Source organism: Plectrocnemia conspersa, unplaced genomic scaffold, assembly GCF_051122295.1.
Source record: "Plectrocnemia conspersa isolate PC_06_02 unplaced genomic scaffold, ASM5112229v1 ptg000005l, whole genome shotgun sequence".
In the NCBI taxonomy this organism is placed as follows: domain Eukaryota; kingdom Metazoa; phylum Arthropoda; class Insecta; order Trichoptera; family Polycentropodidae; genus Plectrocnemia; species Plectrocnemia conspersa.
In genome coordinates, this window is record NW_028277169.1 from 2,511,252 (window position 1) to 2,536,745 (window position 25,494).

Consider the following 25,494-nt stretch of genomic DNA (forward strand, 5'->3'; position numbering starts at 1 on the left):
AGCACGAGACCCAGGAAGTAACCGGCGCTGCCATGCGAATTAGCGAGAAGGCACCCAAGTACCGTCGCAAACCTAACCTAGCCGGACCCCGTGCGATCCGACACGCATTTGTAGGGCTGCATCCACACGACTCGGAGCCATTAACGCGTGTTTGGGGTCATACGCGCGTGCTCCGTAAAGCTGCACCGACGCATCTTGGAACCCCCAACGCGCTTCTAAGCATGCGCGTTCCGCTCACACCCCTTGAAGCCCTACGTGCCACCCAGGTGGTTCACACAGGTTCCACGCCGTTAGAATCAAAGTATGCCACGCATCGCTGGAGGCTGCGCCCTCGTGGAGCTTTACTTGCACCTCTAGAAGCTGCATCGATGGAGCTCTTAGAACAGAGCCTGCGCCCCCACATACTTACACCGCCGCGTGCGTCTTCTGTCATTGGCTAGTTGAAATCCGGTATCTGTCATCAGATAGTTAGGCCCGCGCGCGCCAAGCGGTCATCGAATAACCGAGGCCCACCAGTAATTGAAATGAATTATTCGAAATAAAAGTTTTATATAAGCTATTGTAAGTATGCAATTTTTAAATTGAATCATTAATCATGTATTTTTTATGTAAACGCAATAATTTAACGCGAAAACATCGGTAACCGGTGCGGCGCGGCGTGGCGTGACATACGTATCGAGTATTCTCGCTGCTAGGATCAGTAATTTCTTGCCCCCAGACTCAGTGCATTTATTTGGCGCGTATGTATTTATCTATGCTGCGAGAGCCGAGCCGTTGCTATCTATTAACTTAGACGAAAAATTAGTCACATAGACCTATGAATGTGCAGCAGAAATGAAGAGATCGTGTATTGGTGTACAAAATCTAATGAAAGAAGCTTACTCTAGTGTCACTGTTATGCACATCAGCTGAATTTAATTTGAAAGAAAGTCTGTTCATCAAATAAGCGGATAATAATTCACATCCTCTTCAATAGGAAATCAATTGCTCTGCGATATTAGTCAAACACAAGTACCAAGAGTTTGTGAAACACGATGGAACATTTGTTCTAAGATAATGAATTATATAAAGAAAGATGGAATGGCAAAAGAATGTAAAAATATCCTTGGAAGATTTTGAGTTAGTATCTTCTGAACTTTTTTATTTAATTTTAAAACATGTTGATGTACTTTATAAAACATTTCAATTAGGTATTAAAGCAGCGATATCAAAGAAGCATTTAATAAATTTGAATCATCTCGTAATTTTTATAATAATTTAGGTATGCCTTTTTTGTGTCAATAATCATATTTTTCAGTATTATTTAAAAAAATTAAAGAACTGTATATAATATTATCCGTTGCGGAGCACTGGCCTAAAGGTTATATGATTTGTTTTGTTTTGTGTTTTTTTCTATCAGCAACACTGAGTTTCGTCACTGGCGTGCAGCGCCTCGCCCGTCGGCTAGGCGCTAAACTACTCGACAATACGGCTGAGTTTTGCGTCAGCTCTCGACGTCCGTGTATGGACCGCGTCCTAAAATAAGCGCAGGTACCTGGCGCTAGCTGTCGCGCGCCCCGCCTCCCCGCCCACCGTCCGCCCGAGAGGTTAATGCGCGACAATAACAAAGTCATATTTTTCAGTCGGGTTATGCGTTCAAGATGCCGTCGTCGCGTCCTCGGGGCTCGTCGGGCGGCTCTCACCAGTCGCAGAGGGTCTCATTGGCCCCCATGTCCGAGCGGCAGCAGATGGCGCTCGTTATGCAGCTTACCTCGCAGACTAACCAACAAGGTATCCATATTGTTCGTTCCTTCTAGCGTTGCCGTCTGTTTTTCACATTGAAACTGTTCCAACTAACTACAGACAGCTTTCTAATCGATCAACAACCTACGCCTTTTAATAAACGTAATATTTACACACATTTTTATATTGTGAACTATCCAAACTTATCAACCAAACTGTTTGGAGCATCGTAAACCATCTCCTGTTATGATTCGCAATAATCAAAAGAGTGCTAACATACTTTGGAGTACTGTAAAAATCAAACTTTGCTCCACAGCTGTTAGTAAATGACAAACACACGCCTTTTATTATACGCTTACGATTTGAAAATATTTAAATCCATTACTGATCTAATCATCTATGAGACGATTGGGATGTTTAATAGGCGGAGGAATGCATGATTACAAATACCAATTAAGAAAGGTAACATTGTTTAAAAAAAACCTTACTAACCCTTCCGGTATTTGCAACCATATGTTACATTCCTTTCCAATTTAATAACTAAATGCGCAAATAGACACCAAAATGCTTTCCGTTTAGTTTTGATAAATGCCATATTGTACAATTTTCTAGAAATTCTGCATCTCTGTGCGATGACAAAGCTAAGCTTAATACGAAAATTTATACATACAACGTAATATCAATAGTTTTAAATAAATACATGTACAATTCAAAGTCGATCAAGCAAGAAACATCTAGTACAAGTTTTTTCTAAGTCAGGCGTAAAGTTACAAGTCTTCAGAATATATTTTATAACCATTAAGATTATATTTTATTTGTGTTTTTGTATGTTGAAATATTTTCTCATCAATTATAATAAATATTTCACCATACTACTTCTCAAATTGAACACTTTCATTTACCCCTGGTTTATTTTTGAAAATTGTTTCATATAGTATATATATAATCAATATTGGCTACGGATGCCATCGCGATCTTACTTTTATGTGAGCGTCTGACGTTTCAAAGAGTTTGTCACTCTTCATCTTCGGAGACTAACTGTCGTCCTCGACCTGGTCATTAAATATATATATTTAATTTTTAAATAAACATTTAACTTTTTTGCGTACCGCGCCTTTTCTTACTCGTATCTCGTTTGCCTATGTTTCGACCATCGATGTTAGGGTTATCATCTAGGGCAGACTTTTCCGCTGTGTCGTCTTTGATTCAACCTTGTGTTTGGACATTTTTCCTTGTTTGTTTGTTGCTAAGGGTACAACAAGTTCGTTAATTTTCTAATTGGTTTATTTAAATGAATTTTGTTTTGTTAAAAAACAAATAACCAAGTATTCAAAATTGCTTTTGCATCTACTCTTTTATTTTTTGTTATTTTTCTTTTACTTTCTGCATTGGGTCTTAAATTTTGGTTGTATCAAAATTGATTCGTTGATTTTCATCGAAAGAGGTTTGCTAAAGTTGATTTTTTATCGCGTTTCTATATTCTATTTTTCTTTGTGAAATACTACAGTTTGTCTGACCAATGTAAATTTTGTGAAATTTGGTATACTTCTGATTCATTATAAATTTTGTCTTTTCCTATAATAATTCTAAGAATAATTCCTATTCTCTACACCCTTTTTGGTACGGTCTCACCCTATCTTTTCTGATATCCCTCGAACATATGGTAAATGTGAAATACGAATTAATTTTTCATTTTTATTACATATATTAGTGAAGCCATTTAATTTTAATACTTCTTTAACATTATCTGAAAGTTTATCTGCTCTATGAAATATTGAGGCTATTCTCGAGTTTATTTGTGAAGGATGATAGTGAGAATTAGAGTTAAAATAGCGATTTGTATGTGCTTCTTTCCTATAAACTGTATCTAAAAAATACCATTATTTTTTCTATTAAAATGTTTTGTACAATTTCCATTGTGAATTTAATTATTATCATGTTGATTATTTAAAAGATTTAGAAAAATGTTTAATTTATCAAATCCATGTGACCATATTACAAATATGTTGTCTTAATATCGGAGTAAAATTTTTGGTTTAAATTCAGAATTTTTTAATGCTTTGGTTTCGAGTTCTTCCATGAAAAAATTTGCAATTATTAGTGAAAAAAGTGATTCCATGTGTGATCCTTCAATTTGTTTCTAAATAAAATAGGTTGAATTAAGTCAGTAGTTTATAAGATCTAAAATATGCTTAAGAGGTTTTTATTTTTCTTCCAAAATTTTAACTACTTCTGATATTGAAATATTTGTAAAAAGTGAAGTTACTTCAAAACTGATCTATTCTTCGCCTGATATTATATTTTTTGAATTGTTAATATGATTTTATTTCCTCATTTAGAGGTTGAAATCGTTTTGCTAGAATTTTTGACGGTTTTTGAGTGGGTGTGAGGTTTATATAACTAGGACTTCTGGAAAATATTTGACGTGTAATGATTTAATTTGGAAAATATGTTTTGTCAAGATTTTAAGTTTTAATTTCTAGATATGAGGTAAGTTTGTTATCTGTGTATATGTATGTCTCCAGCAAAAATCTTTTATTGATGTATAAATGTTCTATATATAAATGACGTATTTCAAGAGTCTCATACATATATTTTGCCATATTTCAACTGATAAGTGCTTCAATTGACCTTTGCGTTGAAATAGGTCGTATTCCTTTCCGCAGAACTTCTGACCTATTGCATTTATGTTCTAGATGCTTGCAAATTATTCGAGTTTTATCAGACATTCTCGATAGCTATTAGAATATTGCAAAGCAAACGTTGATCAAACAACATTAAATATAAAATGTTTCGTAATTAATCAAAATTTGTATTTTGTTAATTATTTTATTGCTTAACTTGGTCTTTATTTTTCTTTTAAATGTTGTTAATTGCAACGAATTAAGACTTATATTTCTGGAGAGAATAAAAATCTCAATTGGTAAATGTTGTCTTAATTCTTTAAAAATTTATATCAATTTTTACTAGTCATTTTTTTTGCAACGAAATGCATTATTTGATTAAATTTGGCTACAAAAAAAAAATATAGTTATATTTTTTTTCTTCACCTATAATTTGTTTTAAACACAATTCTATCATTCATAAGGTTTTGTGACAAAAAATAAAGTTAACTCATTACCAATCCGTCACCACCGGAATATTGCACAAATTCATAATTTGCGCTGTTTTATCAGCAATGCTTAATTTTTTTAAATCACATCTTCAAATACCTCGCAACTATTTAGAATAATTTTTTTGTTAAATAGCTAATTGTATTAAATGCAATACACTAACAAATAAATTTAGACACAAAGCCAAAATACTGGCTTTCCTTTAGCCAAACTAAAGTCAATAATTTGGCTTCCTTAATCCAAGTGAAGTAATTTTTATAGCAATGTAACACAATTATAAAATTTACTATAATATAAAAGCTATATATACTAGCAAGAAACTAATGACAACAATAGATTAAATATAATACATCACTACAATTTATATAAAAAATATTTTTCATTATAATTTAAAACCAAAAATGACTATGTTATATTAACCTTTGTTGAAAATAAATGTTATTTTCGGCAGAAGCGCGTTAAAAATGTATCCGATTATTTTTTCCGGCTAGTACAAAAGCCGATTTATTGGATTTTGGCAACTAAAGTGTTTAATGATTATATACAGTAGACCTCCAATAACACGGTATATTGATAACGTGCTATTTGGATGTGTGTAGTTGAGGGACTAGAAAATACTCATAATTTTTTTTGTGTGGTGAGATATTCTCTCTTTGGCTCGCTCACGTCCCCTAGTTACCGCGTTATTAGAGGTTCTACTGTACTTATGTATCATCAATTTTTTTTAAATTATAAATTTTACTTATTATTCAGATCATACTCAATAAGCTTTACTATTCATTTAACAACAATTCGTTTTATGGCGATTTTATCAAGTCAAGTATAATGAGGGTTGATCTACATTTACACTTTATATAAATATTTCGTCTTTCAGTTATCATTCGAGCGTATTGCCCTTGTCTTGAAGTGCAACCATTTCGCACAATCACAGTATTATGCTGTCACTGTGCATCCTTTGCTCCAATCTTGTTCTTTTGTTCAGTGTATTTATGTTGATGACCGCTTCAATTGCTTTGAAAGTGGACAATAGAATCCAGCTCCTATTGACTACATCAAGAATGCTATAAAGCCAATTTCGCTAATTCCACAATATATGTACATATATGTATATATAAAAAAAAAATGTTTTTAATTATTTGTTTGTTGACTTCGGAAAAATTGTTATTTGGCAATAGAGCAAGTACTCTAAACCTGATGTATTCGATGTTGATGTCATATCAGATAAATGCCGATATACCAGATTTTGGCAATCAAATAATTAATACTTTCGTATATAAAAACTAATTTTTCATACTATATTTTAACGACATGTAAACATTGCCAATAATGCATTCAATCATTCTAATAATCTCCTTTTAATAAACTCTAATTGACCTATGCATCTAGTTCATATTAATATAGGTTCGTTAGCTTTATTTTTTATTGGCGTCAGTATTGCAATCTGTTTTCAACCAGAGATAAACCAATATCGAATGGCAAAAAAATCTGTGAATATAATGTTTCCATCTGTTTTTAAATGACTGGAATATTCTGCTTTATATTGTAACAACTCGCAGTATGAAATAATATAAGTGATTTAATAATATGTTAAAAAAACTGCAACTGTTAATTTATTCATAACTTTTATCATACATGAAAAATCAAAATAGTTTAAGATCATTACGCTATTATACACTGACAGTGTTATATCATCACACTAATAATATTATATCTGTATGAATGTTTCAAGGTTATCAAAAACTGAGATTAACGCTGTAATTCTTGAACAAATATTTTCAGCAAACGACACAAGATAAACACGGTCTTTCAAGTAGCTTTCCTATTTTTCTCCTCCCGTTGTTATGCAAATTTAGTTTTGTAAATTGTATAATTGTCGGCAATTGTGTGCTTACAATGCTTGGGTATTGTATCTACATGAAAAATACGCGCTATACTTTGTCTATATCCGGTTTATTATCATATTGTATTGTGAAAAATATGATTAAAAATATGTTTAACCTTTGGTTGCCGAAATCTGATTTATCGGCATCGTCGTCATCATTGAAGGGATCGGATACATTTTTAATAGATATTTGTTTCAATAGAAAACAACCTTTATTCCGAACATGTATAAGTAAATCAAAAAATTCTCTCTACATTGGAAACACAAATACATTAAATTCATGATCATTCCGTTCCAGAATTCAGATTATTTTATCTGGAGTCAACCTTGAAAACTGCATTTTAGATAAACGGCGCCCATAACTAATTTTGAATATCGTCTGTTTCTATTATTGTTGACCGAAAGAGACATTTGTTTATTGACAATGTCTAGACGGACGAAGTATTTTGCGCGCAGATATATTTTAATTTAGTAATACTGAATTTTATAGTTTTATAGCCCCTCGAAAATAAAATGTGACATATCAGCTATGAAACGTTTTAGGGTATATACATATTTTCAATGTCTTATCTACTGTAAAATTTAAAAACAGTGGGAAAAAAATGTAATTAAAAATAACTGTACTGACTCTAATAAGTATGCACTTCCTTTCTTATATCTACAGCATTTTGAAGTGGATTATCTTTAGAAATTATTATTATATTTCGATCCAAACGCACATAAGTTTTTTTAGCATTATTGTTATGATAAACATTTTGACCTGTTTTATATTTTTCAAAATATTTTAAGGCATTATAAACTTGATTTCTAGAAATATTAAGGTTTTCTGATCTATGTACTTTTAACTCACAACTGCTTGTTATGTTTTAAGTTTATGATTGATTTCCGTTTTATCGGATCACAATACTTCTCCTCGTATTAAATTTTATTTTATGATTTTATCCTCTGTTAATACACTATCTATTAATATTTTTAATATCTAAATTTAATCACAATAATATCAAGTTGATAAGGGGATGTTAAAAGCAGAACTAAACCTGAATATTTTAGATAGACAAAGAGTCACTTTGAATAGTGAAGTACTGTCATAGGTTATTTATAGAATATGACTCAAGAAAAACAATAAATTTTGAGTTTTAATGAATATCACTATCCTCTAAGTATCTAGTATTTTTTTTAAATCTGATATTTTATTATGCATTAATTTAGCCTTTATAAAAAAAATCATGTCGTTTGACTGCCACTGTATATATAAATATCAGAACTTTTTTGGTCAGAATACATTTTATCAAGACTAGTCTTGAAATGCTTATTTAATATGTATAATTTTAAGACAGTTTTTAAGACCGTTTGCACTTTTTGCTTAAATCGCTTGTATTAAAACATTTTATAAAGTAGTACAGTATGATATTTTAATTATAATAGATATATTATTAATTTATATAACTAAAGTCATCTATGAATAAAAAATATTTAAATAAATTTAGCAAAGTTTTAAACCATTAATAAAATATATATCATCAAACCTAAGTGATTTATAAAGAAAATGCAAATAGTCATAATACACTATTAGTTTAATATATAATCCTAACCATACATTTTGCTGCATCAACTAACTACAAGCCTAACTAATGTACGGTCAATTTTACAGATGATCATTTGAAATGGGCCAAAAAATTAGCATTTTCTTAAAATATTTACATTGTATAAAATGACCGATCTTCAGTTAGACTCGATTCAAATTTATGTGTGTATGTACATATTATGTGGATATTGAAGTCTTCAAGGGTTACGTCGATGAACTCGAAAGTGTGGTGAAGTTGCGCTTTGTCAATTGCAAAAGAGCTTTCTTTAATCACCGTTGAATATATGTGGTTTAGGCGCTAGCAGCACCAGTCACGGTACATCAAAGTTGCGCGATCGCAACGAGCGCGGCGAGACTGCGCTGCACGTTGCAGCAATCAAGGGTGATCCCGATCAAGTTAAGAAACTCATCGACCAAAGCATGGATCCAAATGTCACGGACTTCGCAGGTAACGCTTCAGTATTCACAAATCGCGATCGAAAAATCAAATCGATTTTTAATATTTTAAATAAAAGATTAGTTGGCTAACAAAATTTCATCTCTACTACGTGTACAAACCATGAAGAGTGATTAGAATATTTTATGAAGCGTAAAATACAGGGATTGGCATGCTGATGGTATTTTTATTGTACTGATTGAATTTCTAGGAATTTGTCTGTAATATTCTATTAATTAGGTTTTATAAACATAAGGAGGTTGCGCTGTATAGAACGGAATAGTATTTGCCACCATTCTTGTGATTCATTTTTTGTTTGAAGTGGATGTCCAAGTTTTAACAGTTGCAATCTGTAAATCAAAAATAATGTAGTCCTAAATTAATAGAAATTTTATTTACTCCCAAGCAGTTGAGCGGTATCTTATTGATACTTTTCTGGAACCGACCCCAACTTTATTAGATGTTCTACAATTTTTAAATCTGGCAATCCAATGATAAATTGTACTATATGTTTCGGTAAACTCACAGATGCTGAATGATTTGCAAGATCTTAATAACCTCCTTTCATAAGGATTGACTCTTCCATGGCTTCAAATACATCACAACTAAATGATTGCTTGTAGGTCTAGGCATACCGATTAATCCTTAGATGCCAAAATATCATATATATCGACTTTTGCTGCTTTGACGAGAATGCTTAATCCAATGTCGTCATCGAAAAAATAATTAGATACATTTTTAATGGGCTTTAGGGGATAAATAACATATTTTCTGAATATGTGCTATTTTTATTATGAAATAATACATCGATATATAGATTATAAATGGCTAAGCAAGAAAAGTTAAATAGGACAAATTTCCTAGAACTCAATAAAAGAATTGTATATAAGGTTAGAAATCCAATTGGTTGTGATAGTATATATATATGGCAAGTCAATGTTCTGCAACTAAATTTACATGCAATATCATATGTATGTAAAATATGTGATTTCTATACTTAGCTCAATAGGATTTCTACTATATGTATGCAAATACATTGCAGTGTGCCAATCTACACGTATTATTATTATTATAATAAAAAATGTATCGTTTTTACTGAATTAAAATTTGATTTTTCAATTCTATTGCTAATAATATTGTAAAACAGATAAGATTACTTGATTCATAAGTAAAATTACAAACTGATTTTAAATATATAATAAAGCAAAATAATCAAAAATCATTTTAAATATAATAGATTATTATTTGCAGTATAATTTTAAACTGATATTTGGACTACACAATTATTATGAATTTTTGAAGTAGAACACACTTTATGTTAATCGTTACAAAAGAAACAATTTATATACATATTTTTTTTAATTCATTCAAAATTATAATCTTAAGTTTAAATCCGAGCTTTTAATGAATTAAATATGCACTGTATATCATAATCAATCATAAAAAATATTTTTTATTAATTTGTCAAAGCAAAAGTGGCAGAAAATGATAATAAAATAAACAGCTTGTAATTTTCATATGAAAGTAATGGTTCAATTTGTGGTGAAATTGTGCAAAAGTATTGTTCAATTAATTACATACAATTTTATTAAGCAAAAAAAATTTAAAGTCAATTTCTGACTCATATTATGTTATAAGTGTATAGTACACACTAACTCTGTGCAAGTGTTTTGGTAAATATTAAATATTTTATTACAGGGTAGTTTAGTAGGCATGTACGGTATTGCTCAGACTTAGTGTATACTTCCGTTGCCTAATATTGCTTTCTCGTTTAACACTAATATAATAGCTTAGTAATGTAATAAAATTTAATCCGTTGCACTCAATCACACAAATATAGATATTGACTAGTAACATAGAATGTTATTTTTTGATATCTACGGCACGCTTGTGTACCTCGCTTATATTATAACACGTAAATAAAAAATGTAATCGGTATATCTTGCCTATTAACAATAGGGTTAGAATAATAGTATTAGTATGTAAGAATATATTAAAACAAACGGAATGTCTTGCTATTAAACTAACAACAATAATGAATGTGTATTTTTGTAAAACTGGACGTCTAATTGAAATTTGTGTGAATTTTTTTTAATTGGAAACTCAAAGGTAAGAACTATGTTCATATTTTTGTCGAAATTGAGTTATAATATTCACTAGACTAAGTTTCGTGTGTTCTTTAGCTTAACAGCTCACGAATATATAGAAGCGACTAGTAAATAACGTGTTAACTGCAATTTTTATGGCCAAATTTATAAATTACGGCAAGAGTGTGGTAAACATGTAATGCGTTATATGTGATTTGACATTGGCTCTTTTGTTCTGTTTCATGAATCTGGGGAAGAATTAGGTAAGACGTGAATTTATTTACATTAAATCGTATTTTACAGCAAATATGATATTTGAGGTTATATCATGTATGCCCTTAAAAAAATATTAAACAGAAAACTGTGATTTTTGAATTAAGTATAGTTTTTTGTCAAAAATGTATATTAAAGATGAAAATATATAAAATAACAAATCCATCTGTTTTTTTTAACATATCCGTCATCATCCCCCACCATAAAACTTTGTATTTTTATTGTGAATTATAAAAATACAGGTCAATTTGCAAATGGTCAGTTCTATTTTGGCAGATGGTTGATATTTAAAAAAATAATGTTTATATAAAAAATCACATATGCTTCTTCGAATAGTATTATGAATTTATGTAATGAATAGCTCGTCAAAATGTTACTGATCCTTTATGATAAAGTTATTAACTTTTAATTCTTAATAAAAGTGGCTATTTAATTTGTTGCCGTTGCAAACGTCTAATGATCTAAATAATTCGTTCATATCATTAACATGTTCTTGCCTTGAGATTTTTCATCGATTCATGAAAATTAATAATATATTTACTATTAAAGTAACATCAAGAACATGTTAACAATGTAGTTTAACACAGTCTTACCGTTAATTATAATATATAAATGCCGTTAACATGTTCTACGTCTTTTAACCATATTCGAACGATGAGTGTTCATTTGAAAACTTAGTCCAATAGATATTATAACTCGTTTTCGACAAAAATGTCAATCAGCATGTTCTTGCCTTGTGATTTTCACATAAAAATGACAACGTTTTGTAAAAATTGTAGTTTTTAATAAGCAAGCTTAATGCTCGTAGATATATTAATATTGGCGATTGGTATTAAATTATTTTGTAAGGGCCAACCCAGTTAGTATGTAATGCTTTTTTTTATATTACTTACTGTAATTACAATAGCAACATCAAAAGGCAAAATTCGCATTGCTGTAGAACGTGACGGACTTGACTGAGATGTCGCGTGCATTTGAGGCATTGCCGATGTAGAAAAAATCAAAGTTATAAAAGTTGTAATGTTTTCTACAGGTTGGACACCCCTTCACGAGGCTTGTAGCCACGGTTGGCATAACATTGCCGCGATGTTAGTTCAGGCGGGCGCCAACGTTAACGCCCGCGGTCTGGACGACGATACCCCATTGCACGACGCCGCATATAACGGGGAGCTAAATCTAGTGAAATCTTTAATCGAATGGGGCGCCAATCCTTATTTAAAAAACAAAAAAGGAAAAATGCCTTTTGATGTTGCTAATCCACCGGCCTATGAATTTTTGGCTTCGTTAGAAGGTATGTCAGTGAAATAATAAAACATTCCATGAAGACACGTATCGTCACGGTTCCGACTCAGCCTCGTATCTAATTTTTTTAGTTTTAAGTTGTAGCATACATTAGAATAGTCTATTATTGTATCATCCTTCATGGCACGATGCTCTAATTTAATACAATACGTTGATAAAGTTACGAATCAAATTCGTAGCTTGAGTTAGAAATGGAACGATATTGTGTTACAGATTAAAATAATATTTGCTAAAAGGAACTTACGAGTGTTATTAAACTAGAGAGCAGAAGTTTTATTTTCTTTTATCAAATTTTATTTTTATCGTTTTATTTTATTTTTATTATTATCTGAAATAATAACGCCTCTTACTGACTGTACTAACAATCATCTTGTAAAAATTTGTATTTATCTTATATCTCCTCAATCAAATATAGTTTATAATGTATACTGACCAATCGATATATTTAAGTTTTGAATCTGGCCTAACATTGTACATATTTTCTACTAATAGTAAATTTTAAATAGTTAAATATGCAAAAAAAAACACTATTGTCACATTGACATTCTTCTACGTTTCTTTTTATGCTATATACCTTTACTTTTTTGTTCATGTTCGCTGGTGGTAATCCACAGGATGGGTAGAATCTACCTTTTTTGACCTCTGATGCTTAACAATGGATTCTGTGGTATCTACCCACAAAAACAATAGCTTATTGTGCTGCAATCGTTTTATATAAAAATATTACAATTAAAGCGTATTTTTGTACACACGGAGATCATAAAATGACACCGTATTTTTTTTGCAGCCTGCAAAGCCATTAATTATATAATAATTTTTATTTCTCACACATTAGCTCTATCCCGCTGCCGAATAAATTTTAAAATTAAAATAAAACACTATAGATTCAATTTTGTATTTGAAAATCATTATAGTGCAATTTTAACAGCACTTTATTATTTTTATTATATTTTTTTAAATTTTGAACCAGATCTGTGTGTTCAATTTTTCAGAAAAGTTTGATCGAAATCTGATAAAACTATGGAACTATTGCGCACACAAAAACCGTTATATCCTATGTATGTATGTATGTATAAACGAAGTGTTGTTTCCGAAATTTGCGATATAAGGTAATATTTCTACCGAAATCTAACTAAAATTCGCCGCAGGCTTTTTATATCTACTACTGAACTATTGCTTTGTGAGGTCCTGCCTCCCCCACACCCCACTTTTTGACCAATTAATGTTTTGTAAAATATATATAGACTATCTTCTGCTAATTTTTGACAGTATTTAATATAAATTAAATAAAATATAAGTTCTGGTCACTCGCTATCCATCACAGAGCGATATTTCATAACTCATATCAGAGATTCATATTCATACTTTTTTTATTGATATAAAATCGTATCGTTTATTCGGCCTTGATTGGTATGGTTTCTATGTGGTTGAGATTTAACGGTATGCTTGATAATTATATATTAACACATTCGTGTCTGGTTAAGCATATGCGTGTCTTTTGAGTACCCATCTTATGCATGTATGTCAAGTATGGTTATAAAAAAATATATTAACCAATACGGCATTGTGCCATTGTACGTACTAGTGCTCGGCAGATTTTGCAAATGACAACAAATTTTTCAAAATTTTGCTTGGCATTAAATATATTAACTTTTGAAGGAAGTAATATATGGGGTTACGATAATAATAAGACAAAAGTGTTGCTTACATTGACCCAAATGTATATATACACTCAATGTTTCAATGATTATAATTTTTCAGTTTTCTTCTGACAAGCCGTCCAGCTTTTTAATATGCTTGCTGGATACAATGATGTTTTCGGCGATAGCTACGTGACGCTGGTATAATTTATGTGGAATGGCACCAACTCTTGTAGCTGTGTGCCACTATTATTATTTTTTATTATACATAACATCTTTGCGTGTGGGCTGCTGTAATTAATTTGTAGTAAAAAATGTCTCAAGTTTTAATGGAACGCAGGATTCAAAATCTTTTGCACAGTAGTGTATGTAATTTCATACAATTTTGGTGGGTTCAGTTTTTTTGCATGAATGTATTATTGAATGCACAGTAATACATTTGCAAAGTAACTGTTTTAAAGAGTAAATAACATAATGACATGTAGCACTGTCATAATATTAGCCGGAGAAATTTCACTTTTCTTTTAAAAGTCAATACTCTATTATTTTTTATCCCGATCGGTTTTTATTATATATCAAACAAAATTCGATGATCATTGTCATTATTTTATTGTTATCAATTAAGAAAAATGAATTTATGCATTTGACAGTTTTTACTAATGATTTTACGACCAGGGAAGGGTGTTTGTCGTAAGATTACGATTGTTCAAAGCTATTTATACAAAAATATATATTTAATATAAAATTCTCTATACAATCTTTATCTATATTGAATGCCACATAAGCGGCTCTAAACATAGTTTTACAACAACGCTTATTTGAGTCATCGGCCTGTAAAGTATTAGGCACAAAACTAAACTTTGAATTAATGTAATATTAACTGTGTCATCAAATTAAATTATAAGAAATAATAAAAATGCAATTAAAAATTATCTTGGAATATTTTGTCAAAGTTTTCTTAAATACAAATTCAGCTATACACTGAAAGAGAATTTTTGAAGTAAAACTAATGCTAAATAATAATTAAGATATCTCATTTTTGTGGCAAAAAGTGCTCGTTCAGTAATATTTATTACCCATCAGTTTATATGTACATTTAGAAATCTGAACACAATTCACTTTATCATTATTTATTTCAGTGCCACTCAACTCTTGTCATCATTTTTTTTTTAAATAAAATATTACGTTTAATAATGTCTTGTAACGTCCTTAAAAAAATTGTGTTTATTACATTTCTTGGGTTTCATTTTCTATTACTTCTTAGTGATTTTTCCATGCCCAACCAGTTTTTATAGTTCACCAATAATCATATTTTGACTGATTATTATTTTCCCTCCACAACACTATTGAATCATCAGGATAATTTTTTTGCTTTTTTTATTACTTGCATTATTTTATTCAAATTACAGTAAGTCCTCCTCTAACTCAGTCAACTAAATCGTAATTACTAAATTTAAAAATCCTTTTTAATTCCGCTGTGCATGTGTTGACATAAAATATTATATAGAATCGCATACACAATACTAGAGCTTAGATAACAGTGAGTTTTTAATATGGACTACATTGGAAATGATTTCAGATCCGTCATACTAAAAAAGTCTATGCCTAAGTCTTAAAGTCTCTAAAGATATGCTAACACTTCTAATCGGTGGATATGCTATCTATCGAGCTGGTACATATATGTATAAAAATGCTTTATATAGAAACGGGTGATTTTTTTCATACGGAATAAGAGTTCAAGTTCTCCTTTAGATTGAGCTAATACGATTAATTTCTAATGGGGATTAATATTTCCAAAGTGGAGGTATGCCAAATTATAATTACACTTAATCTTGATTACATTCGATTTTTTTTTAGTTTGCGTGTATTTGATCACTTTATATATCCAGATGTTGAAGACCCATTTTCTAGTTATTTTTTCTATTATTGGTACTGGTTATTGCCCTGTTTTCTCCATCACTTTACAAGAAAATTCTAATATTACTAAATTTTCCGTCACTATTAGGGTTTATACATAAACTAATTTGAAAATATTGTTATGTAATAAGTAAATAATTACAAATACATAACAAAATAAACTAAAATATAAAGAATGGATGTACATAACATGGCTACTACAAGATTACTTAATCTAGTTTTTATTTTAGATTCAAAATTAGCTGGGATAATATAACTCGTCATTTTCATAGTTTTAGAAAATTCAGTCTTCAGTGTCTTAGCATTTGTTATTTGACGCATTAATCTCGTTAATACTTTCTCCGATATGATCATCATTGGAATCTGTTTTCATACAATAATTTATTTATCGGAACGTTTTGTGGATTATGCAAATATAACAAAAGGCTTACGAATTGTCCCAACACGAATTTTAGGTATTAAGACTCAAATTTGTGAAGATTCGTCTCAGTGCGATACATGTGCTTCTACCCGAAGCGATTTCAAGTCAAAATGTTAACTTTTAGTTTACATATTGACAAATTTATGTAAAAAAAACTATTTTTAAATACTGACATACATACATATACCGGGAAAAAAATATTTTTTACAATTAAAAAAAAATATTCTGTAAAATAATTTCTAACTTTTTTGAACAAATTAGCTGATTTTTTAATTCCTATCATGTAAAAATTTGCCAGTTATGTGAATTCGGTCATTTCAAAAACAAAAATTAATTTATTTATATACAATTAAAAATTACAGAGTTATTCATGGGGTGCTTCCTGTTCTGACCAACGCTCACACACTACCTCTCTGAGTGAGCATTGGTCAGAATAGTGACGTCAATGTTACACCGAATCGGAGAAATATCTTATTGCGTGAAATGGGCAAAAATTTGCTCAATTCGTGAAAGGTGCAAGCCTGTTGCTTAATTCATGAATTAGGCAAATATCTGCCGAATGCGTGAATTGGGCAGAAATTGCTTATTTCGTGGATTGAGCAACATAGATAGTAACGCTATGATGGTGTTTTTCGTAACTAGACAAAATACCATTTCATTGTATAAAAATAAATCAATCATTAACTACAGTGATATTCATATTCATTTAGAATGCTAAAAAAGTCTAGAATTTACGAGGAAGTACTGTTGAGTATTTTATTAACCGGTATTTTCACTATTTATATAGTAGGTCAGGGGTGACCATTTTTGACCGCCCTTGAACATTTTTTAGGCCCCCGAGATACATGACACTTTTGCAATTTAATTTTTAGTGTTATATATTTCTTTACAATGTACGTTTAGTATCATTATTATTATATTATCTATGTTTACATCTAAGAATAATAGTAAACACAATAATAATAACTCATTATATTTCAATTTTTCACTCCAAAAAATGTCTATAGTGTATCTAAGGGCCCATACGCACTGTCGGCTAGCCGCCCGGCGACTGTACTTTATATGGTTTTAAATGGGTGCATACGCACGCAGGCGCCGAGTCGCCGGAGCGTCAGGCGCGATCCTGTGCAGAGGTGATGCACAGGCGACTTGCCTGTCGCGGCAACCTATAAAAGCATGGGTTTAGATGAGTGCATTCGCACGAGGAGCGACTTTCGAGGCGACTTATACATCATTCACACAAAATGGCTTCGACACAGAAAAGCTCATCGTAGAAGTTGAATCCCGAATTGTTTACAATAATTTTATATGAATATTGATAACGAAAAAAAAATATTGTGAAATAATATGTATAATTATATTATATTATTTCTTGCTTCTCGATTTATTTAATGAATTTAGCATCTAAAAAATTGTGTGAGATATATACATGTATATTTCATATGGGGAATTTGAATATTATATTTAAATTAAAATAATATTTTTTTCTCTTTAAAATGAATATTGCAATTTCTTCGCGAATGTACTACCCGACCTCGAGTCGCTCGGCTTAGCCGCCTAGTCTAGTTACTTACGTTTTTGAGCCGGCGGCTAGCCGACAGTGCGTATGGGCCCTAAATCTAATATGGGGGTATATAATTTTATATGTGGCCCGCGGAGTTACGATGCATTTCCAAAGTTGCCCGCAAGATCATTTGAGTCGATTTTTAATCTCTTATGGGGAAACTGTTGCAGAGGTTTTAGGTGCTCGCGAGCGGTAGCGAACGGAGTTGGTCAGTATATGATTCGTTGTAGAGTTATTCGTGTTCTGACCAACGCTCGTGAGCACCTAAACTTGTTATAGTTTATAAATCTTCCGGCATCAGTTACACAACCAGATCAATGGACCACTATTTTTAACGACAATACTTTTGAGCAAAAAAATTGGACCCTTCAATAAAACGTGATGTTTCATTGTCTGAACTGTCAAAAATTACATTTGGCTTAGTTCCAAAAAACACTACCAGAGCGCTACTATCTCGTGGCTTAATCCATGCATTCGGCAGATAATTCACGAATGACGCAACGGACTTGCACTTATCATGAACTACGCAAATTTTTGTCCATTTACACAACAACGAATCGTCGTTGTAACATGAATAAATATTTTTTTTAGATAACAGAAGAGTACCTTTTAAATATGGTATAATCAACAAGCCCTATTCACTCTCACCACTAACGTACTCTTTCTAATCGTATGCTTAGACTGTATTGTATAAAAACATCTCTTTTTACTATAAAATATCTCAGGGACAATCTGATGGGCTAATTCTTAATCACCTTGCTTTTACATGGTCAACAAAACAAAAGGTGTTGTGCATGATAAGGCTCCACAATTAATATGACCAGACTTCTCTGATTGTGCGGAACTGTTCCGAATTCGGGTTGTTCGCACCATATTGAACATCGTCCCGGAAAGTATCCCGCAGAATCCCTAAATGAATGTGACCAGATTTTGAAAATATCAAAAGACACTAAAAACAAAGGGGTTATCTCGAAAATGTTTGTTCGAGAAGGATAAAGGAAGAGAAATTAGTACGGGAGCTATAAAAACAAAAGTGCATTTCGGATATTTTTGTTCATTTAAGGATGATATTTGCCAGTGATAATAAAATGTCACCTCAGACATTTTTGTTTAAGAAGAACAAAGACCAAAATTTTGAAGAGTACAATCCTCAAATGAGGACCTTACCTAAATGAACAAAAACTTCCGAAATTACATTTTTTTTCGTGCGTCCTGCATTCCATTGTAGCAAATCACTTGATTCACAATAGTAATGCATAGAGTTTTCGATAGATTCGCCATTTTGCTTTAATATGGCGTCTGTTGAAAAAATTGTCAAATCTGTTAATTTTGGACTCATAAATGTCGCTCGATAACCTCTCGAGACCTTCGGCGCGATAGAAACGCCGGCGCAAGTCTCCGGACCGTTCCGGAGATAGCTGCCGTCGAGAATGGACCATTCTTACGCCAGGCGTTCGTCGCGTTAGCGAATTTTTGTTTATTATTACCCGTCGAACCGGGCCGCCGCGTTGGCAGCCCTGCTCGTTACATCGGGTGCCGGTGCCTCTGGGCGGCGGCGGCTAGCGAGCTCGCAGCTGCGAAGTCGCCCGTCGCACGACTCGCCGGCCGCGGGGGCACCGACCGCGGCGCCGCCGCAGCCATGAGGTAAACGCCCGACACCCCCCCGGGCCGGGGCCGCGCCACCCTCGCGGACGTCCACCCCCACCCTCGGTCACGTGACTGGCTCGTATACGTTATTTGTGTACGCGACGCACACGCACACGCCGGCATGCCTGCGCGCGCAGGTTCGTCGCCGCCGCCTTGAAACCGCCTCCTCCGACCAGCGATGATCTCGCCGAGAGCCCGCGCCGCCGCCGCCGCCTCCGCCCCCGTCCAGCGACGGTCCCTCTGATCCGCGGGGACCATGGGACGCCCGAGATGACACCGCCGCCGCGCCGCTGCAGGTCAGACCGATCGATGGCGTCTCTCTTCGATCGGCCGCGTCGCCTATATCGCTCATAGCCGAACTGCCAACGCGTTTGGGCCAAATCTGTCAAACTTTTATTTTTAGAAATGCATTTACGCGTTTCATTAAAAAAATTGACACTTGATCAATTATAAAGCACTAATGATATATAAATTATTTATTAAACTGATTATTGTAAAGGATTGCACCAAATCCTGTTCTGATTTATCGATTCGAAATTTTTGTATTCTACACATCCTCAATTGATAAAAACGTCACTGTTTAAATATATCCTACGCTGCGAATTGTTCGCTCAGTAGGACGATGAAATTATCTATAGTCTTCCAGTTCATATAAAACTGCACAATTTTAGCACGTTGAGCGTAAATGAGTTGTTGCAAACTAACATCTGATTTACATTGTTTCAAATTGGTTCACCCTGTACTTTGAATCTGGAAAAACTAACTATATCTATAAAATACTATTAAGACATGTCCTGTTATATGATTAAATGGCTTTCGAGCGAAAATTTCTGAGAACAATTTTCAGATCAACGTACGACAATGATTATTCAAACATCCATTGTCGACGAGCCCAGGTATAAACAGCGCTAAATAATTTACAATCTTGAGGCGACCTGTTGTGTTTTATTATAAAGATGCATTAATTATTTAATTGCTCGATAGATCTAAACTTTTCTGAATTTGTGTCTGTTTATTCATTGTTAGATGTGTTTTATAACGAAACTGAGTCGTACATTTCATTATATAAATTACACTCGACTACCATAACTGTTCTATCGGGACCCTTTGCCGATGCAACATTATGATTAACCAAATTGGTCGGCTTCGTGTTCCTCTAAATGTCCGTGTAGTGTCAGTCGCAATATAAATTAAATATACAATAATATCATAGCTAATTCATTGTTGAACATATTTATTGGAATTGACATTGATAAGTTATTATCTTGTATTAAAACAAATTTCTGCGTTTCGTCATTTCAACTTCATACGACAAAAACACATGTTAAACTGCGTATTTACCGTAATGTAAATAGCGCTTTAGCTAAGAGTATATTAACTAAAATTCCAGAGGCCCAAAACTTGGGTTAAAAAATCGTTTTAAGGCAGTGTTAATATACACATACAAATTTCAGATATTATATATTCTAAAACTAATGAAATTACTATAATTACGCAATCCACAGTTTGACATTTACTGATTTTACCATTGTGAATATAAAAAAACCAATCATTACGTTAACTAGTGAAAAAGTTTAGGTTCTAATTTTTAGGAATAATGCCTGGTATGCAATGCGTTAAGTTTATCTTTTATTTTCTACAGAAACTTCCACACATCGAACCTCACATTCTGGCAAATCGAGAGATGATAACAAGAAAGGCGGCACAGGAGACGATACTTCATCCAGTGTCACCAGCACGGCAACAATGGATTCTGTGAATAAGAATGTGGATGCAAAGAACGATAAAGAGTCATCAGCTAACAGCGATAAACACCTAGGTAGGTTGTTCGTAAAAATATAATTTTTAATTAATTCTTGAATGTTGTGGCTCATTTTTTTAGACGAAGCAGTTGTGTCGACCTCCACCGCGAACGCTAAAAGAGCATTTGCTGACATTTCTGATGTCCCGGAAACGGAAGCGGTGGAGGATGAAGGTACGAAGAGAAAAAAGAGAAAAGATTCGGATTCTAAGGAATCGTCCAAATCTGGTCAGTCTGCAAAATCCGGTACCGGCAGGTGAGATTGATTGATTCGAGCGTAGTTTGCGACTTTGGAATAAATTGTGTTCCTTTTTTGCAGAAATTCAGCCGGTGGTTGTAAGCAGCCAGGGCCTGCCAGCAAAACTGGCGTCCCTCCGCTGAGTAAAGGAAGTGGGTTGTTGGGTTCGGGTAAATCTGGTAATTCGGGTAATCAAAGTAAATCCGGTTCCGGATCTCACGGACAAGGTACTGGAAAAAATTCAGGCAATGCCAACAGTAAGGGTAACGTATCGAGCCAAGTATCTTCACAATCCGGCAAGGGATCCGGTAACCAGGGAAAATCGCAATCTTCTGGATTATCGGTATCGCAAAGTGGTAAAGGGTCAGCAGATAAAAAGAGTCCGTGCGCTAGCCCAAAACCTTCTACTTATTCGCAGATGAAAGATGACTCTGAAATCGATGAAAATAAGGCAATCGAAACTAGCGGGCCCAAGGTTCCTCCTTTGAAAATCGTAATACCCGGCGGTGTCGGTGGGAGTGGAGGATCGGGAAATCAACAAGAGGGCGAGGGTGGATCTACGCTTAGAGGAAGTACAAAAAGCCGAGGTGGTAACTCTACTCTTCCATATATTCTTCAACCATCTAGTTCTGCTGATAGCATGTCAAGCAATTCAGATGGAAATGATTGTAATTCTGAAAACACTAAAGAAGATAAACGTGTAAGTAGTAATAGCTTGGATGAAAAAACAGGTCTATCGGGCCAGAGGGTATTAAGGTCGCATAGGAACGCGGACGGCGCAGAGAAGGACAAGGAGCGGGGACGCAACTCGCCGCACGTCTCAGCTTCTTCCATCTCCGGCTCCGGAGGCGGTTCTCAATCTAAAACGCCTTCCCACCACGTAACTAAGCAGGTAAACGCGAATATTTGTAACTTAAAATAACTAACATGTACTTTTACAATAACCTTAGTTCAAAATATACTTGTATCAGTATAATTCGGTCCATTGAAATCTAAATTTAGAAAGTATATTTTGAAAGTTTTAAAATGTAGGAGCTTATTCTCATATTAACGGACTCGAAGCGTTGGACAAAGATTGAGAGTCTATTCAGGTTTTTCAATCTAATAGCAAAATCTGACAAACGATCTGACTATGCCGTCATTTTTAGGAAAACGATGTCGCTTCGACAAGTAGAGGGGACGGTGGGTCCGCATCGGGCGGATCCTCTGGTAGCGGTCAGTCCTCTGGTAATTCCCAAATCGTTTGGGACGGAGTGTTTCAAGTGCCGTCTGTCGATTTTCACCCTCGAAAGAGAAAAATTAAATCGTCTAAAGAGAGTCACGGTCACCATCAATCGTCCGCGCCCGATTCGTCTTCTCATTCCTCCGGATCGGGAGAGACGCATATCAATCCGCAATCCAACTCTTATCAGATGCATATCAACGTTAAAAAACAGGTGAGTCTATATCGACTCACACTAGTATGCCTTTTATTTCATTTTTATATTACTTCAGATTGAGCGTCGTTTGAAAGGCCTGTTTCCCGTTCAACCCAAACCTCCGCAAGGGTTCAAAGATTATCTAATGAACAGGTGCACGTACGTGTTAGAGAGCAATGCCAAACAGCAACCTATTCTGAAGCCTCCTCTTACATTGCCTCTGCAGATGAGGGAAGAGTTCATAAATCAAGAAAACGAGAGGTGATTTTAGTTAGATGGAATGACGGTGCCATATTTTATTACATGTTCTTTATTCTTTATATTTCAATATTAAAGGTATTAAAGGGAAAGATACGAATAATCTTTGAATATATACAATATTTCGTATTTTGCACTTATGTCTTACTTTTGCAGGCATTATTTGCGAGTTCAGCATTTAGTGGAGAAAGAGAAGTTGGTGTTGGCGGTGGAGCAAGAAATTTTGAGAGTGCACGGACGAGCCGCTAGAGCGCTAGCGAATCAGGTAAATGTCGGTAAAAGTTCCATAAGTATTTTTTTTTAATATTTCATAATCGCCGCTTTGCTCAATACACTGCTTTCTATTCGATTCAGGCGTTGCCGTTTTCGGTTTGCTCCGTTCTCAAGGACAAAGAGGTGTACAACATGCTGACGCCTGAACAGGAAGAGAAAGAGAGGAACGCGCAGCGTTCTCGGTACAACGGTCGTCTGTTTTTATCATGGCTGCAGGATGTCGACGATAAGTGGGAAAAAATCAAAGTAAATAAATCGTTTTGCTTTTGAAGCAAGTTTATAAACGGCACATTGAGCAACGTATTGCTTTGCAGGAGTCAATGGTAAAGAGACATCATATCGAAGCGCAGTCGTTGTATGCGGCGCAAAGCATGAGCTGGAGTTGGAGGTTGCAGGAGCTCGGATTGTGCGATCACAAAACGGCTATGAACATCGACCCGGGACACGTGCCGAGGGTCAACGTTTCCGATGACTTTGATCTATTGCCTGCTTAAATGGAAATATTCATGGGCGGTTTTTTTTTCGTATGCTGGCATACTGTAAATCCAATGTGATAGAGATTGTATATCGTTATTTATTGCTCGAATATTTATGATTTTATATTTTAAATAATTCGAACGGCTTTGATGAATAGTCAAATAAAATATAAATATCTGTGGTTTTGATACGAAAGCGAGGAGAATGCGTGACGACGATTTCTTCTAAATGAATCGAATTTTCTTAACGTATCAAACTGTTCTTGTATCAAGCCACAGATTTATTTTTGAGCACCGTTAAAGTAAAATCTTTGGAGAGAAATTTTTAATTATTGATTTTTTTATAATTCGAATTTAAAAACTTACAGTAATTCCAACGTCATAAGAAATTGTATTTTTAGTGAAGCTATGTATATTGTTTTATATTTTTAACCGATTAGAATGGCGTACAGTAGATCTGATTATTCAAAATCAAGGTTATAAATAAACATCATTTTTTTTTGTATCAAAGCGCAAACCAGTATTACTTATTTTTTGAAACAATTACTATTTTATCCAAATTTAAAAACAAACATTAATTTGTTAATTAACTCATATCTACTTTTATAAATGATGTGTTTTGTATATTGATATTTTTAAATAATTTTATTTATTTAGTTTAAATTGTAAAATGTCCAGTCATTTATACACTTAAATCAACATTTCCAATAATTTTTAAGAATACTTTTTCTCTTACTTTGATTTGATTGATAGTTGATATTTTTAATGAAATTGAATTATAATATAAGCTACTTATACAGGCAAACTATATTTGTTCTATCTACTTTCAAATATTATACTTGTCGATTAACTGTTTCAATGCACTACTTAATTTATTTTACTACTACTTCATTGAACTTCTTAAAACATTACTTTTTTATTTGATAGCACTAGGCATTTCGATAAATATTGCCATATATAATATGAAAACATTTAATAGTCTAACAATAACTTTTTAGCAGTCTACTTTTAAAACAATTATTTTTATAAAATTTACACGGATCATTTTATATTTACATATTTATTGTCTTGTTTTTATAAGCTGTTAATTATACTTTTTTGTCTATATTTCCTTTAATTTTAGTCGAGATTATTGATAAATTGTTTTTATTAACTTTTGTGATTATTTATTATTGTTTTGTATTTTAAGAAAAAATAAGGATTAATAAACAAATGCTACTTTGACATTACAGCTTTTATTAATACTACCTAAGACCTTTGCATTTAATAACTCAAATATAATAGATGACACTTTTTCCGCAGTTATGAAATTATTACATTTTCATATCATCATTATTTTATAATAAAATAATGTATTTGGTTTGTATGAAAGTATGTATATATACATACACCATGGCCCCCCACAAAGGGGGGCCCAACAGCGATCGATTTTATAAAATTA

General features: G+C 33.0%; 1 protein-coding gene across 50 annotated transcripts; it reads left to right on the top strand.

Annotated features, from left to right (window-relative positions):
* The first annotated feature begins 1,403 nt into the window (after nucleotides 1–1,403).
* Nucleotides 1,404–25,277, top strand: LOC148234666 (uncharacterized). Of its 50 annotated transcripts, none has more exons than XM_088186173.1 (13): nucleotides 1,404–1,530; nucleotides 1,623–1,770; nucleotides 8,598–8,750; nucleotides 12,132–12,389; nucleotides 21,232–21,408; nucleotides 21,472–21,646; nucleotides 21,710–22,296; nucleotides 22,360–22,520; nucleotides 22,777–23,064; nucleotides 23,123–23,307; nucleotides 23,461–23,575; nucleotides 23,659–23,823; nucleotides 23,892–25,277. In XM_088186173.1, exons 2-13 carry the CDS (start codon nucleotides 1,641–1,643, stop codon nucleotides 24,069–24,071), a joined length of 2,574 nt encoding a protein of 857 aa, XP_088042299.1. In that variant the 5' UTR covers nucleotides 1,404–1,530; nucleotides 1,623–1,640; the 3' UTR covers nucleotides 24,072–25,277. The 50 variants fall into 50 exon arrangements, with proteins under 50 accessions (XP_088042299.1, XP_088042300.1, XP_088042301.1 ...); XM_088186174.1 differs by having other exon boundaries at nucleotides 23,461–23,569; XM_088186175.1 differs by having other exon boundaries at nucleotides 21,710–22,215.
* Nucleotides 25,278–25,494: the final 217 nt, after the last annotated feature.

Excerpts from the sequence above, each read along its gene's own strand:
- LOC148234666 (XM_088186169.1), top strand. The coding sequence starts at position 1,641 with ATGCCGTCGTCGCGTCCTCGGGGCTCGTCGGGCGGCTCTCACCAGTCG. Across the intron at positions 1,771-8,597 it reads CTCGCAGACTAACCAACAAG|GCGCTAGCAGCACCAGTCAC; the intron begins GTATCCATATTG and ends TATGTGGTTTAG. Across the intron at positions 23,824-23,891 it reads ATAAGTGGGAAAAAATCAAA|GAGTCAATGGTAAAGAGACA; the intron begins GTAAATAAATCG and ends ATTGCTTTGCAG.